This window comes from Sorex fumeus, unplaced genomic scaffold, assembly GCF_029834395.1.
Source record: "Sorex fumeus unplaced genomic scaffold, SorFum_2.1 ptg000043l, whole genome shotgun sequence".
NCBI lineage: Eukaryota > Metazoa > Chordata > Mammalia > Eulipotyphla > Soricidae > Sorex > Sorex fumeus.
Window position 1 is genome coordinate 44,230,824 of NW_026606100.1, and position 15,558 is coordinate 44,246,381.

The 15,558-nt window shown below is 45.0% G+C and overlaps 1 protein-coding gene across 1 annotated transcript in view; it reads left to right on the forward strand.

Moving 5' to 3' along the window:
- ATRNL1 (attractin like 1) overlaps positions 1–15,558 on the forward strand; it is a 788,116-nt gene that overhangs the window by 39,802 nt on the left and 732,756 nt on the right. Inside the window, exon 2 of the mRNA XM_056120591.1 lies at positions 14,702–14,785. Coding sequence (XP_055976566.1) covers positions 14,702–14,785 — 84 coding nt within the window. The remainder of the gene's footprint in view (positions 1–14,701; positions 14,786–15,558) is intronic.

The window sequence follows — 15,558 nt, forward strand, 5'->3', positions numbered from 1 at the left end:
TAAAATGTATTAGCACAGAATTACTCATTAATTTACATTCATATGCCTTCAAAAATACAGGTTTTTTCATGGGAAGGGGGGCGTTTCGGTCCGCCCTTCACGCCCTACCGAGGCCACCAGTTGCCCCCCACTAGCGGCTCTCCAGCATGGCCACGACTCCAGAGCACAGAAACCAATTTCTTAACTATCTGACTTTCAGTAGAAATACTTCCAGGGTCAATAGGTAAAATAGCAGAAATCCAAAACCAACATTTAATTCTTGAACCCAGCTGTAGAAAGCAAATTACGTCACAATGCTTTTTCAGCATGTCTGAATTGGGGGGGGGGTAAACTCTAAATTATAGTGGTGAATCTTTTATTGAAACAATAAATCTAATCAAAGCAGATAGAGTGTTAACTAGAATTCATCTGCCCCACAGGGACTGGGAGGGGTGGGGGGTGGGGTTTTATTGGGGTTCTTCATGGTAAAAAAAAAAGTATTGGTAAAGGGAAATGTGTTTGATATTTGCATGACTGAGACCTAAACCTGAAAGCTTTGTAACCTTTCCCACGGTGATTCAATAAATAAATAAATATTTTAAATCAAAAAAGAAAAAAAAGAAAAGTGTGTTTATACTTCCGGGACTATATCCTGGAGATGCAACAAAACACAATAGAAATGATATCTGCACTTGTATGTTTATTACAGCATTATTCACAATAGCCAGAATCTGGAAAAAACCCAAGTGCCCAAGCACAGATGACTGGTTAAAGAAATTTTTTTATATCTACACAATGGAATGCTATGCAGCTGTTAGAAAAAAAAGTCATGAAACTTGCTTATAAGTGGATGGACATGGAGAGTATCATGCTAAGTGAAATGAGTCAGAAAGACAGGGACAGACATAGAATGACTGCACTCATTTGTGGGATATAAAATAACATAACATGAGATTAACACCTAAGGACAGTAGAGATATGGGCCAGAAGGATTGCTCCTCGATTTGGAAGCCGGCCTCATATGCTGGGGGATAAGGCAGTTGGGGTGGAGAAGGGAACACTAAGTAAACTATGGTTGGAGGAATCGCTCGGGATGGGGGATGCGTGCTGAAAGTAAACTAAGGACAAACATGATGGCCTCTTAGTATCTGTATTCCAAACCATAATACCCCAAAGTAGAGAGGAAGAAGGAAGGTGCCTGCCACAAAGGCAGGGTGTGGGATGGGGAGGGAGTGGTGGGAGGTATACTGGGAACATTGGTGGTGGAAAATGTGCACTGGTGGAGGGATGAATGCTCTATCATTGTATGACTGAAACTTAATCATGAAAGTTTGTAACTGTATCTCACAGTGATTCAATAAAAAGAAAGAAAGAAAGAAAGAAAGAAAGAAAGAAAGAAAGAAAGAAGTGTTTATAGTGTGTAGACAAGAGACTAGGGATGGTGCTAGTGAATGTAAAAAAAAATACAGGTTTTTAAATTTTACTTAAACACCAGGGTTTACCAAGTTGTCGTAATATGGATGTTATAGCTTTTTTGATGTTCCAACCCCAGTTCTGCCACCTGAGTGACCACCACTGTCCCCATTTTCCCAACCACCCCGTAGACCTGCCCCCTGATAAAGCAGGCACACAGTAATTTGTTTTGTATTCCTCGTTACATCCAAAAGGCTGAAGGACTTATCAAAAATACCTCAGTGAAGGAAAATTTGTGAAAATTGTTATATCTCACCACCGGGTTATTAGATCTTTGAGGATTTACTAAGCTGTTGGTTGCTCGTTGAGCTTTCCGTGTTATTTTTATTTGTTGAGTTCAGTCGGTCTTTCTGGGTGGCTTTCTCCTCTAACTTGGTGTGATCCTACTGAAATTTTAGCCCTGTAGAATTTGTAAGTGTTTGCGCAGTCACGTCTGCAGACATTCGGTCCAGAAACTCCAGCATCTGTAGAACTGGGATGATTCTGCCGAGACTCCAGGTGAAGCCAGGCCCGAGGCCCCTGATTTGGTGGCAGCAGTGGTGTGTGGGTGCTGTCGCCTGGGCTTTGGCAGGGTGGAAACTGACCACCTCCCCTCCCAAGGGCTCCCCAGAGTTTTCAGCCTGGGGGAAGCAGTGTGTCTATGAATTTCAGCTGCTGGCTTGCATTTTCCTAGAGATTTAGCTTATGGATCTAAAGAGCAGGCCCAGGTATGTGAGTTGACAAGGCAGCGGTGGGCGGTGGGTGTTGGCCGTGGCCGCCAGGGCTCCTGGGAGTACGGGGAGAAGCGACGGGGGTGTCCGCCTGCCTACACTAGGAGAAGACCCCAACAGTTTTCAGCCCAACACTGGAGTCCCTGGGATTTTTGTGGTTTGGTAACTCGGTAGAGTTCCTAGTGAGACTGTAGGTTAGGCCATTGGTGTGGTGGCAGCAGAGGGTGGGGTTGGGGTGTGGCTGTGGCTGCTGGGGTTTGGGCAGAATGAGGACTCCCCCCTCCCCCTCCCCAGTTTGCCCCAGAGTTTTCAGCCAGGGTGACTGATGTGTCCGTAAAGTCAGCAGCTTGGCTTGCATCTCCTTGGAGATTTAATTCTTGAATCTCAAAAATAAGAATTTTTGAAAAAAGAAATCCATTGCTTTATCAGTTTATCATTGATTTACAATTTTTGTGAAATCTAGGAGGCAAACTCTATTGACCTGTGTATTGGTGACATCGCCTCCACAATTTTGAGAGAGGAAGAGGGAGAGGAGAGGGAGAGGAGAGGGAGAGGAGAGGAGGGGAGGGGAGGGGAGGGGAGGAGAGGGAGGGGGAGAGGGAGAGAAAAGAGAGATCTATTCCAAATAGGAGATAAAAATAGAAACATAGCAAAGGAACAACAAATGATCCAAGTTATTGGAACTGAACATTTGTTCACAGAACTAAGCTTACATGGGTGGTGGGAAGGGTGGGTGGAACACCCTTGGGACACTGGTGGAGGGATACTGGCTCTCTGATGGTGGGTGTGGTGTTGGAATGATGGATCCATGAAAAGTGTGATCAATAGAATTGTAAATCCTGGCACACCAATCAAAATGGTTAAAAAGAAAATTACTAGGTATGTCACCAGTGAAAATAATACCAGGAGGATTCATATTAAAGTGTTTACCATTTTTGTTAGAAAAAAAAGGAAATAGGAAGAAATGCAAATAACCCCAGGTTCGCACAATAATATATCAGAGTGAGCAGAGGAGAAAATACTAGTGAATATAATCTAGAGGTTTTCTTCATTTACTTTAAAATAATAATAATAATATATATATATTTTTTTTTTCTGCACCATGGCAGTACTCAGGGCTTACTCCTGGCTCTGTGGTCAGGGATTATTCCTGTTGGGATCATATGGGATCAAAGCAGGGTCGGCTGCATGAAAGCTAAGTATCCTGCTCACCCTACTGTGTCTCCAGCCCCAACTTTTCAAAGTTTCAAGGAATATTCCCAGGTGAGGATGGCTTACAAAGGCCACCCTGTGTGGGTTCTCTCCCCAGCTAGGTCAGCCTCTTCCTCGTAGGGTGGGAATAGCAGCACTTAAGCCCTATCCTTTTGATAAACAGAATTTGCCCTTTCTCAGCAACTTGATAGTATTAAATCCATCCCATCTTTCGTGCTTCCTAATGCCTTTATCCCATTTTTGTATTTCTAGTAGAGATGGAGAACAGCCCTTCAGTTGGTTACACTTGGGTTCTGTTCAGTGTTGGTGCCGGTTTTCCTGCATGTAGTTGGCAGCACCCATATCGTCAGCAGCCCCGCGTGCTCACTGAGGCAGGGATTTGGGATTGGGCACTTTCAGCTCGATGGGAAATTGGCAAGGCAGATGGGCATGTGGCAGGCGTCTAGACAAAGATTGGCAAACCTTTCCTGTGAAGGGGCAGATCTTAGATATTTTAGACTCCGTAGGCCAGATGGTCTTTGTTGTCACCACTCAACTCCATTCTTGTCGCACACTAGCAATCTTCGATGATATGTAAACAGATGGGAGGAACTGTGCTCCAATAAAACTTCATTTATACAAAACAAGCAACCGGTTTGTCATTGATGGTCTACTATAGAGCACCATGTAAGATCGTCTGTAGTTCAGTAACCCGGAGTGTCACAAAATTTAACCAAGTTAATTATTTGAAAGTTGGGATGCATGATGGAAATGAAAAGTTGAGCCCTATAGTATTTGATTTCTGAAGAGCACTGCGCAGTGATAGGTAAGGGTGTTAGACGTTAAGCATTGATTAAAAAAAAAATCAAAGAATTTCAATTAAGGTCAGTAAAAAGGGTGATTACACGAAGAACAAAAATAAAGAAGTAAATATTGAAATGTAGGTGTTTGGGCTGGAGCAATAGCACAGTGGGTAGGAAGTTTACCTTGCACGCGGCCAACCCGGGTTTGATTCCCAGCATCCCATATGGTCCCTCGAGCACCGCCAAGAGTAATTCCTGAGTGCATGAGCCAGGAGTAACCCCTGTGCATTGCCGGGTGTGACCCAAAAAGCAAAAAAAAAAAAAAAAAGAAATGTGGGGTGTCTTGGACCTCACCAAGTCAGATTTCTGGATTCTAGAAGAGAAATGGTTCCAGGTTGCAGACCTGTCCCATGTTTTGTAATGGAGTGCTTTGCTCAGGTGGCATGCAAGTGATGTTTCTGGACGTGGAAGAAGGTACCAGGAGAATGTATTGGTATGATGTCACCAGGATTTTTTTTGCCTGGGTTTGGTGGGTGACAGAAGTCCTTGGTTTTTATGTTTCATCAGCAAAGAATTGAAGATCTCTCTCTCTCTCTCTCTCTCTCTCTCTCTCTCTCTCTCTCTCTCACTCTCATACACAGACACAGACATACACAAAACAAACATATTTATTTAAACACAGGATACTCCAGGGAGAGAGAAAGAGAGGGAGAGGGAGAGGGAATTAGTCACTTGAATTTCAGTCCTCAGGAAGATTTGGTGATGACATATTGGGGGTGGGTGTAGGTGGACTTTACGACTTTAAGGGCATGACTGTTACTCATGGGCTTAGATAGCCTGACAGCTTCTGCCTCTGCAGGCAGAGACCGGCAAGAGCCCCACTCTGCAGGGCAGCTCCGCCGTGCAAATCCTAGCGAGCAGCTGATGAGTTGCTGGGGGCGGTGGGGGGTGGGGGGGGCGGGGATGAAGAACGGGAGCTGGTCCTGCTTGTACGCATCTGAGCCGGACAGGCTCCGCTGCTCTTTGTCCTTCTCTCCCACCTTGAGTCACCCTGCTGCCATCTCCTGCCTACAGGTTCCCTGGGCATGTCACCTCTCCACCTGCCTTTACTGGTGAGTTCCCACTCCCTGGGTGCCTCTCGATGGGCGATGCCCACCGCATGGAGACACTGGTGGAAGGGTGCTGGTGGAAGGGTCTTTCCCCCTCTATTCCTGTCTTGGGGCCAAGAGGTCTTTTCCACCCCTCTTTTTTGTCGTTGTTGTTGGCGCTAATCATGTGGAGAAGGGTGGGGATGGCAGTGGAGACATGTCTTCTTGCATGCAGAGGCAAAGGTAGGCAAAGGGGGCTTCAGTGTGGAAGCGGGGGTGAACGTAGGGGAAATTCAGGGAGCTCGGGTCGTTTGCCACATGTGATCGCGCCCCCGAGGCCATGGAGGATGGGACCCAGTTGGTATTGATCTTGGACCAGTGTGACAGTTTCTTCGCGTCCCCTGTCTTGCAGGGGGGAGAGAGGACCGCCGGGCGGGTCCTGCACTGCCCGTGTCTTTGGAGGAGGAAGAAGTTGGGGGCATAGGACTGGACCCGGCGGGTTGGAGGTGGCTGTGGGGTCTGAGGGGTTTTTGGAGATGAGACCCCAGGGGCAGGGGAGAGAGGCGGTGGTTGTTCCCGCTGGGTTTGGACGATGCCTGACCCAGAACCCAGAAGCTAAATTGTGAGGGCAGGGATGTTTGCAAGACTTATTCTTAAATTGGAGCTTCCCTTTCTTCTAAGAGCCAGGGCCGTGTTGGCTGTGTATCAGTGTGCCACTAGAATGTGCCCTGCTTCCGTTCCAGTGACACTCGGACGGGCCGGAGAGATAGTGCATTGGTTAAGGCACACACCTGGCATGGGGCCATCCCAGTTTGACCCCACGCACCCCATGGTCCCCCCCCAGCACTGCCTGGGTGGCTGGGCGACCCCCAACACGGCAAGTAGTGTGTTTCCCCTCTCCTCCCCCACTGGCCCCCAGTCCCGGACAGTTGATGAACTGCCCCAGCTTGGCCCCTCCTGCAGCAAAGGAGAATTTTCTTTAAAAACCAAGCCCCCGAGGCTGGAGACTCCACTGTATGGGATTAATTCATATCTCGTGACTTCTATCATTGCCTTCAACTGTGATTCGGGGGAGGTTTTACAGCCCAAAACAATTGTGATATTTTAATTTAACATTTTATTGTAAGACTTTTACGTTAGAAACCAGGAGGGAGGGGGGTTAATTTAATGCGCTGAGCCTGACTTAGGTCCGGAGGAAGTTATTATGCATGATTTTTCTTTTACTGCTTTGCTTTTGAAAAGAATGGAAATGATATGACTTTGAGAGGTGGTAATAACATTTGTGAATCTTTTTGATGGTCTCTGTTTGTTGAGTCATAATGTTTCTAGTTTCCTTGAACTCTTTTTATCCATGGTTTGTTTTAGTATTTTAGAGGTCTTTTTTTTTCTTTATAAACAATTGATTTAACCTCTTTTGCCTACCACGTCCCATTTGTCTTGATGCCGTATTTCCCCAGGGAAGGTGTCTGTTTGTTTCTCCTTTGAGTATGTCGTTCTGTTTGCCTTTGTGTGCTTTCGAACATTTCTGTTGGAGAGTAAATATATGATTACTGTAATGTTCATTTTATGTTATCTTACCATGCTCTAACGTGGTATTATACCTCTCGGCATAAGGTTTTTCCTCCTTGTCAGGGTTTGTTTTTGTTGCTTATGTGGTTGGAGTTGAGTATTTTGATTTTGTCCAGTCCCTCTCTAAACTATTTCTGTAATGGCTGCATTCTTTATTGTGTGTCATCACGACTTCCCTGTTCCTTTAGCCTGTGGTCAGCTGTGTTTCGACATCGGGTGATTTTTAAAAAAATTTTTTTTTATTCTTTGAATGCCTGGAGCCAAGAAAAACTAAAGTCCTTTCCCAGTCTTGGTCACTTGTCTTGGCTGGTCCTCTTTCGGTGGTTATTAGTCAGGCTGTGAATGTCTCTCTGCCCTTGCCTTCACTTTTTTTTTTCTTTTTGGGTCACACCCGGCGATGCACAGGGGTTACTCCTGGCTGTGCACTCAGGAATCACTCCTGGCGGTGCTTGGGGGACCATATGGGATGCTGGGGATTGAACTGGGTTGGTTGCATGCAAGGAAAACGCCCCTCGACTTCACTTTTTTCTCACGTTGAATTTAGCTAGGCTGATTGGAGGAAGCCCTTGGTCTTGGGTTAGAAAACTCTAGAGTATCAAGCAGTGGGTGATGGAGGGATGGGGCACAGGGCGGCCGAGGGAGGGAGAGGAAAACTAGACTAGAACTGAGGACAGTACCTTTGTGAGGGGTCCGGGCACTTTGGCGGGGGTGAGATGCTGTAACTTTGTACACCAACACAATACAAATTAAATGCTATTGTAACCATTTTTACCTAAACTGCTGTTAGAAAAAATAGATCTTTAAGAAAAAAATAGCCTTAGGTAATAGTGGAGGCTTCTCAAGGCTTTTTTGAGCCTGTGATCTGCCCTGGCTGGAGCGATAGCACAGCGGTAGAACGGTAGGATGTTTCCCTTGCATGCGGCCAACCTGGCCAACCTAAGTTCGATTCCTCCGCCCCTCTCGGAGAGCCCGGCAAGCTACCGAGAGTCCGCATGGCAAAACGTGGCAAGCTACCCCATGACGTATTCAGTATGCCAAACACAGTAACAACAAAGTCTCACAATGGAGACGTTACTGGGCCTGCTCGAGCCAATCAGTGAACAACAGAAGGACAGTACAGTGCTACAGTGATCTGCCCAGGGCTTGGCCTGGCTTCCCCTGCAGGCTGATTGAGGGAAGCCTGGGTCTTGGGTTAGAAAACTCCAGAGTTCCCCATGCATCCACTCTTCCTTCACTAGATCCATCTTCAGAGACTTCTCTTGCCACCCAGATATTCCCCCAGGTTTTCTGTGTATCTGTATTTGTTGTTTGCTTCCTCTGTAATCCCCAACCCTCAACTTTGTTTTTTTGGGGGGGTCTTAAAGAAATTCTATGTTAAACTTAGGATATTTTCATACAATTACTAGCAAATGATCTTGTGAATTAATGGGGGGGGGGGGGAGTAGGTCAAGATCATTGCTTAGGCGATCAGTTCAATTAAATTTGTGGTGTCCTTCCTTCACCTGGCCTTTCCAGTGATCAAATGCACCTTCTCTGCTCTCAGAGTCTTTCAGGGTCACCCGGAATTGTTTGATCTTTCCGCATTGTTCATTGGTTTAGTGAATGGCTCCTAGTCCTTGAATGTCTTCTGCTTTTCACAAGTGTCTGTACACGCAACTCTGTTGAGAATGCTCTTAGGTGCTTTGCTTTCTGTGTACTGTTTAAGTATGAGGGGTATTGGTCAGTTTTATTTCTTTGTGAATTGAAGAAATAAGATTGTTAGTTTGTATTTTAAAAAGGAAATTCCATTTTCATCTGAACCGTTAAAATTTGCTGATAATGAAATCTCTCTTAATGTCTTATTCTTTCTGTGACATCAGTAATCTAACCTCCTTTTCTGAAAATGCCAGTCAATAACTTTTTTCTCTTTGATCTTTTATTGTGAGGGGCTTTAAAATTAATTTAAAAACAAACTTCAGTTATCTTAGTTTTCTTTATTGTGTACTGTTTCCTACTTCAGGAACTCTGTTCGTTGTTACTCTTTTCCTAATTCTTTCTTGTGGCTTTGATGAATGGTATCCCTCTCTCTCTTTTTTCCCCCTCTTTGATCTGTAACCCTAATTTATTTTAGTCGTCTAATGTGCATACTTAGAGCTATAAATTTCTCTTTGAATACTGGTTTAGCTTCATTTAATAAATGTTGCTATGTTATGGGTAAGATGTTTTCTGAGTTTCCGCAAGACCTGTAAGTTTCCTTTTCATTTCTAAACATTTGGGTGGTTTTGCTGTTTTTCTCACGTGGTCACTCTCCAGAACTGCTACTGGTAGCACAGATTTTGGATACATGTTTACTGTAGCCAATATTCATCGATTGATCGTATTGATTCATTTCCAGTGTTTCTTGTTGCCGTGACTTAGGAAATCATTTAAAGAGGGGAGAAGATTTATTTTCTTGTCATCCTTAGCTCCTCAAAGACTTTTTTGGCCCAAAAGACTTTTATAAAAGAAGTCTCAAGGGTTCAAGGTTTGATAATATTTAGTTTTGTCAATCTTGGTCCATTTCAGAAGTCCTGTGTGCATTGTGGCATGCCCGTATGATGTTACTCTACTTGATTCTGGAGGATTATTGTTGATGGGTTTGGGTCCAGCGGGGAGAGAGAATTCCACATTCATTTTAATAAGGTGTAATGTCAAGAAATACTGAGTGTATCGGGGGTTGGAGTCATGGGAAATTGCCTGATAAGAAGAGAAGGTTGAGGAATACAGAAAGAGTGGCCGGAAGGCCCGTTCCCCTCCAGGCTAAGAGGAGGAGCACTGAAGTGGGCATCCTGGACCTTTCTGGGTGTGATGGGGCCTTCCTGGAGGCAGACAAGTGCTGTGATGCTGTTGGGGCGATCGCCCATGGCACCTGCTTTCTGGAACTTTCCATGGTTGCCTGATGGAGGCATTCTGTTGCCTGGGGGGAGCTGTGGTGAGTGGGTGGGTGTGGCTGGCTCGCCCTGTGTGTGTGTGTAGGGTGTGGGGGGTGGGGGTGGGGTTCCTTGTCCTTGAAGCTCTCAGCTGTAGGAACTCACCCAGAGAGAATCCTGGGCCCTGAACAGAGCTCTTTTGTCCGGTCCAATCTTCTCACGAAGTGGCTTAGCTTGTGTCCTGTGGCACCGAGGCGTGTTTCCAGGATGCAGGCCACTTCCCCAGAGTAGGCAGGCAGTCTGGGTTGAGGGGCAGGGCCGCCTGGCAGTCTCTGCGGGCGTCTACACAGCCAAAGGCCCCATCCAGTGGGTAATTCTTTCAGTGCCTAAGGAGATCTGCCTCTGTCTTCTTGCCTTCTCCCTCTATCCCAAACAAGGAAACACAGTTCCAAGAGAGTCCTTGTCTCAGTCAGTGACTACATTGTGCTAATTAACCTTAGTAGTCAGTGCCAGTCAACCCTGAAAGCCCCATCATTTATTTATTTGTTTATTTATTTATTTTGCTTTTTGGGTCACCTCCAGCGATGCTCAGGGGTTACTCCTGGCTCTGCACTCAGGAATTACTCCTGGCAGTGCTTGGGGGACCATGTGGGATGCCGGGGATCGAACCCAGGTCGGCCACGTGCAAGGCAAACGCCCTACCCGCTATGCGATTGCTCCGGCCCCAAGCCCCATCATTTAAAGTTGAGATCGCAAAGTTAGCTTACAGCAACTTGCATGCTAAGTGAAGATGTGGAGAGTTGGTGTGCAGAGAACTGTAAATAGCGACTGGGAGGCTTTCATGGTCCTTATTTCCACCACCATAAGGGAAGCTTTGGATTGGTTCTTCAGCTTCTCTTTCCATAGTTCCCGTTTTCAGTTAGAGTCTTAGCTTTTTTTTGTGTTTTTTTTTTTTCTTTTTGGGTCACACCCAGCAATGCTCAGGGGTCACTCCTGGCTCTGCACTCAGGAATTACTCCTGGCGGTGCTTGGGGGACCATATGGGATGCCGGGGATCGAACCCGGTCGGCCGCGTGCAAGGCAAATGCCCTACCCGCTGTGCTATCGCTCCCTCCGGCCCCCAGAGAGTCTTAGCTTTTTGGAGTTTTACTTGGTACAGTGACACAAACCCAACAGATTGATCTTGAATCTCCATGTTACAGTTTGGAAAATGATGGTTGTTGTTGTTATTACTATTATTATAATGATGAGGCTTGGGGCCACACCCAGCTATGCCCAGGGGTGACTCCTGGCTCCACACTCAGGAATCTCTCTTGGTGACCTAGAGGGGCCACATGGGATGCAAGGCAAGTGTCCTATTCCCCCCGCCCCCCCCGTGCTGTCTCTCTAACCCCAACAGTTTGTATTATTTTACAGACTTCTGTTCTACTTTTCTTCTCCTCTTTTTTAAATCCGTGTCATTTAACTTCTTCATTAAATTCTAAATTCTGATGATTCTAATTTCCATGATTTTTTTTTTTCAAATATGTTCTGTTAAATTTTATGGTTTTCAGTTAATTGCCAAAATCTTAAAAATCTGTCTTTGGGGCCGGAGTGATAGCACAGCAGGTAGGGCGTTTGCCTTGCACGCCTTGCACGCGGCCGACCTGGGTTCGATCCCTGGCATCCCATATGGTCTCTCCAGCACCGCCAGGAGTAATTCCTGAGTGCAGAGCCAGGAATAACCCCTGAGCATCGCTGGGTGTGACCCAAAAAGCCAAAAAAAAAAAAATCTGTCTTTGCCTTAAAAAAACTACGGTAACAGTAATTGACATGACTGTGTATACTAAGGGTGGAGTTTCATATCTCCTCAGAATATGTTGCCACACCAGCCCCACCACCAAAGCAGGCATGTCCCCTCTCTGACGGGCCGTGAGGTCCCTCTTCCTCTGCACTGCTCTCTGCCCTTGTAACCGCAGCTCTGTGGTCTGAGTCCATGGGCTGGTTTTGTCTGTTTCCATGTTTAGCGTTTCAGACGGTGTGAGTGGGAAGATCATTTGCTACTTGTCATTCTCCTTCTGACTCTTTCACGGCCACGATCTCTCTTTGGTTCCCTGCATGTTGTCACAGGAGGGCAGGATTTCATTTCTCTTTAGAAGTATGGATTCCCTCTGTGTCTTTTTAAATTCAGCCAATCATATCTGTTTTATAGGCTACACCTGTTCATCCTGATAATTGGGATAACTTTAGATTCTGCCCTGGCTGATTATTTTATGTTTTCGTATCTTGTAATGCCTAATTATCCGTCATCATGTTTGCGAGATTTTTGTTTTGCTTTGGGGGGGGGGAGGGACACCACCAAGGTTTACTCCTGGTTCCGTGCTCTGTGCCTACTTCTGGTGAAACTCGGGGACCATATGGGGTGCCGGGATTGGCAGGCACCTTCCCCACTATCTCTCCAGCCCCCAATGTTCAGAAAATGACTGTAGAAATAATTACCACCTAACTCCTGATAGCGTTATCTTCGCCGAGTATTTTCATTTTTTAATTTATTTATTTTAATGAATCGCCATGAGATACAGTTACAGATTTACAAATTTGCATGATCACGTTTCCTATGACCGAGTGTTTGGAGTATTTTCCTCTCTCCTGTGAGGCCTTTCAGCAGACTGGTAGTTGTCGTATCATGTTGAAGTGCAGCATAATCCTTTGGTTCTCTGCCACCCAGGCAGGGTGTTGCTAGGCTGCAGCCCTTGGAAGGGCGCCTTTGCTCCCGGTACATCCTCGCCCCAGCAGGGATGTGTCCCGGTTCAATGTGCCACATTATTTATGTAAGCCGCTTACCTTTGGTGAGCCATGGCCTCCATCTTCCTGTCCCCTCTCTCCCTGCGGGGTGTTCCAACGGTGCTCAGCCTTCCGTCAGCCTCCTTGAGGTAGATCTCTCCCCAGCAAAGGCCCCTGGCCGTGCCCAGCTCCCCACGAGTTGCAGCTTCTCCGTCTTGCCTTGGTAGATCTGCACCAGGTCCTCATGTGGAGGGTGCTCCTAGGTCTTTGGTTTGTTCTGGAGCCATGATAGCACAGCGAGTAGGGTGTTTGCCTTGCACGCGGCTGACCCGAGTTCGATACCTCCGCCCCTCTCGGAGAGCCCGGCAAGCTACCGAGAGTATCCCACCTGCATGGCAAAGCCTGGCAAGCTCCACATGGCGTATTCGATATGCCAAACACAGTAACAAGTCTCACAATGGAGACGTTACTGGTGCCCGCTTGAGCAAATCAATGGACAACAGGAGGACAGTGCTACAGTGCTCTTTGCTGAGGGCTGGCCCCGGCTCAGTGAGGGGGATGGTGGGGGTCACTCTGGACAGTGCTCGGGAGCCAGGCTATGCTAAGTCAGGCCTGGGCTTCCTGCCCTCCAAGCATGCGCCCAGCCTGCTGAGGGGGTCTCCAGGCTCAGCTGGAAGTCCACATGCATGCCTTCTCCCCAGGGCCCCCGCCGAAGGCCCCCCTCACCTTCCCTTCCTCTGAGCCCCTCGGTCCTCGCCTACCCTCTTTCCTGGCGACAACCCCAGTCCGTATCACTGTCCCCAAGCGTGCCGACTTGTACGGAGCTCATCTGTTCCTTCTCTCTCTATGCCCCATATGAATGAAATCATATGGTGTTTATCTTTTTTTCCGTCTGGTTGATTTCCCCAAGCATATTCCTGAGTTTTTTTTTTTTTTTAATTGTCCACAGTGGAGGGTTCATCTAAGTTACCTCATCCGGTATTACTGGAAGTGCAAAACCGGGACAAATGATGTAACCTATTGTTTGAACCGTGCTTCGTCTTTCTCACCTGTATTCTGGGGTCATATTTACCAACCCTTAGGCTGAGATTGAGATTTTAAAATGAGGTAATGCGTTAGGCCCTTAGAGCAGCGCTTGACTCAGGAAATACTCCATTTATTGTTACACGGCTTCGAGAATATTTGAAATTGGTGCTACTCAAAAACTTGTGCAAGTGTGAATTAGGCTTTTAATTTCCAGAGTAATTTTCGGGGTCTGAAAGACTGCTAAGTAGTTAGTCATACTGACCTTTCTGTCAGTCCAGATTTATTTAAATGAAACTGTTTTCCCCAATGTTTTAAAGACTGTAATACTGTGAAAACATAATTTTATCTAAAACTAAAAGTGACCCTGTTATCTATGTGTGTGTGTTTGTGCATGCGTGTGTGTGTGTGTGTGTGTGTGTCTATGCCTGAAAATATAAAGATGAACGTATACAGAAACAAATACGTAAAGGCTAAGGGGACAGATATTTTAATTACTTAAAACATGGTCTCTCATGTATTAAACAATTGTTTTAGAAGTTAGGGGAAACAGATAGTAGAACTTGGATGTATTAAATAGTTCCAAATTCTGAAAATGTTTTATCTTATTCTTTCATATGTCTATAGTAGAGGATAATTATAAAACCTCTGGTTCATACTATTTTTTTAAAAAATTAATTGAACTTCTGGAGCAGGTATAGATGAGAGAAAGTGTCAACAAAAGCCAACAGTGCATCTTGGAAAGCCTGGTGACAGGCCTCTTAGAAATTCTTGTATGTCACGAACACTCATTGCTAAGAATGTGAGTGAGCCTGGAGTGTGGGCCCATATACCACCTAAGTGCCTCTCATCTTCCGTTGCCTCCACCTAGTTTTTGTGCAGAAAAGAATTTAACTTTAATCTATTTTGCATCATAATTGAACCCATCAACATAGCATTAAAACTTTCTGAGTATTTTCCCATGTGTAAAAGGAAATAATCCCAAGACATTAAGGTTTACATTAAGGTTTAAACTACATAAGGCTGTACACCTTATATATTTTGGAATGTAAAGAGATATGTAATAATTTGAAGCATTTTTGAAGTCGTAAATCAATTCTTTCTGAATAGTGCTGCATCCTGTTTCTTTGGCTTAATGTCCTTTTCACTTTCTTATGTTATAGTGTGTCTTAAAGCTACTTAAAGATAATTAATTTAATGATTTTGTTTTCTAGGTTAACAGAACCTTCTGGATATTTAACAGATGGTCCAATTAACTATAAGTATAAAACTAAATGTACATGGCTAATTGAAGGCTAGTAAGTATACAATTTGGCTTGACTTTTTTTTATTCTGAAATCATTAACTGTACTATAAAGTAAAGTAAAAGTAAAGTAAAGGCCCTCCCGTATTTCTGGCTATATAATTAAAAAATTTACTTATATTTGGAAAATACACTATTTTTATAGGATTTATATATAAAGGGAGCTTTTATGGTTTCTGTTTAACAAATTCTAGTACTGCTTGAGGGATTTTACTTTAGGTTTTATATACATTTATTTACTTTGAGTTCTGTTAAGGTGACATTAATCAGGTAGGCATTTCAGCATGTTTAAAAAAATCTAACTTGAAAACTTCATAGAATGTGTGTGTGTATGATTCTGATTTATGCTTTATAGTATGGACCATATATTTCTAAGGAAGATTTTAAGAAGAGTTTCATTATATTTTTGGGGTCTTTTTCGGTATGTAGGTCTTTTTTTTTTGGTAACACCCGGCTATGCACAGGGGTTACCCCTGGCTCTGCAATCAGGAATTACTCCTGGCGGTGCTTGGGGGACCATATGGGATGCTGGGAATGGAATACTGAGTGGCTGCGTGTAAGGCAAATGCCCTACCTGCTGTGCTATCCCTCCAGTTCCTGGTATTTAGATCTTGGTACTGAATTTGCCGATTTAATTATCATTGATAGAGGCATTTATTTGTTGTGATCGTGCTGGAAATGGGACCCAGGTCTTTTGCAAGCAAGGCATGCACTTGACTGCCAAGCCTTGTCCCAAGCTCAAATGGATTTATGTTAATTCTTTTAGAA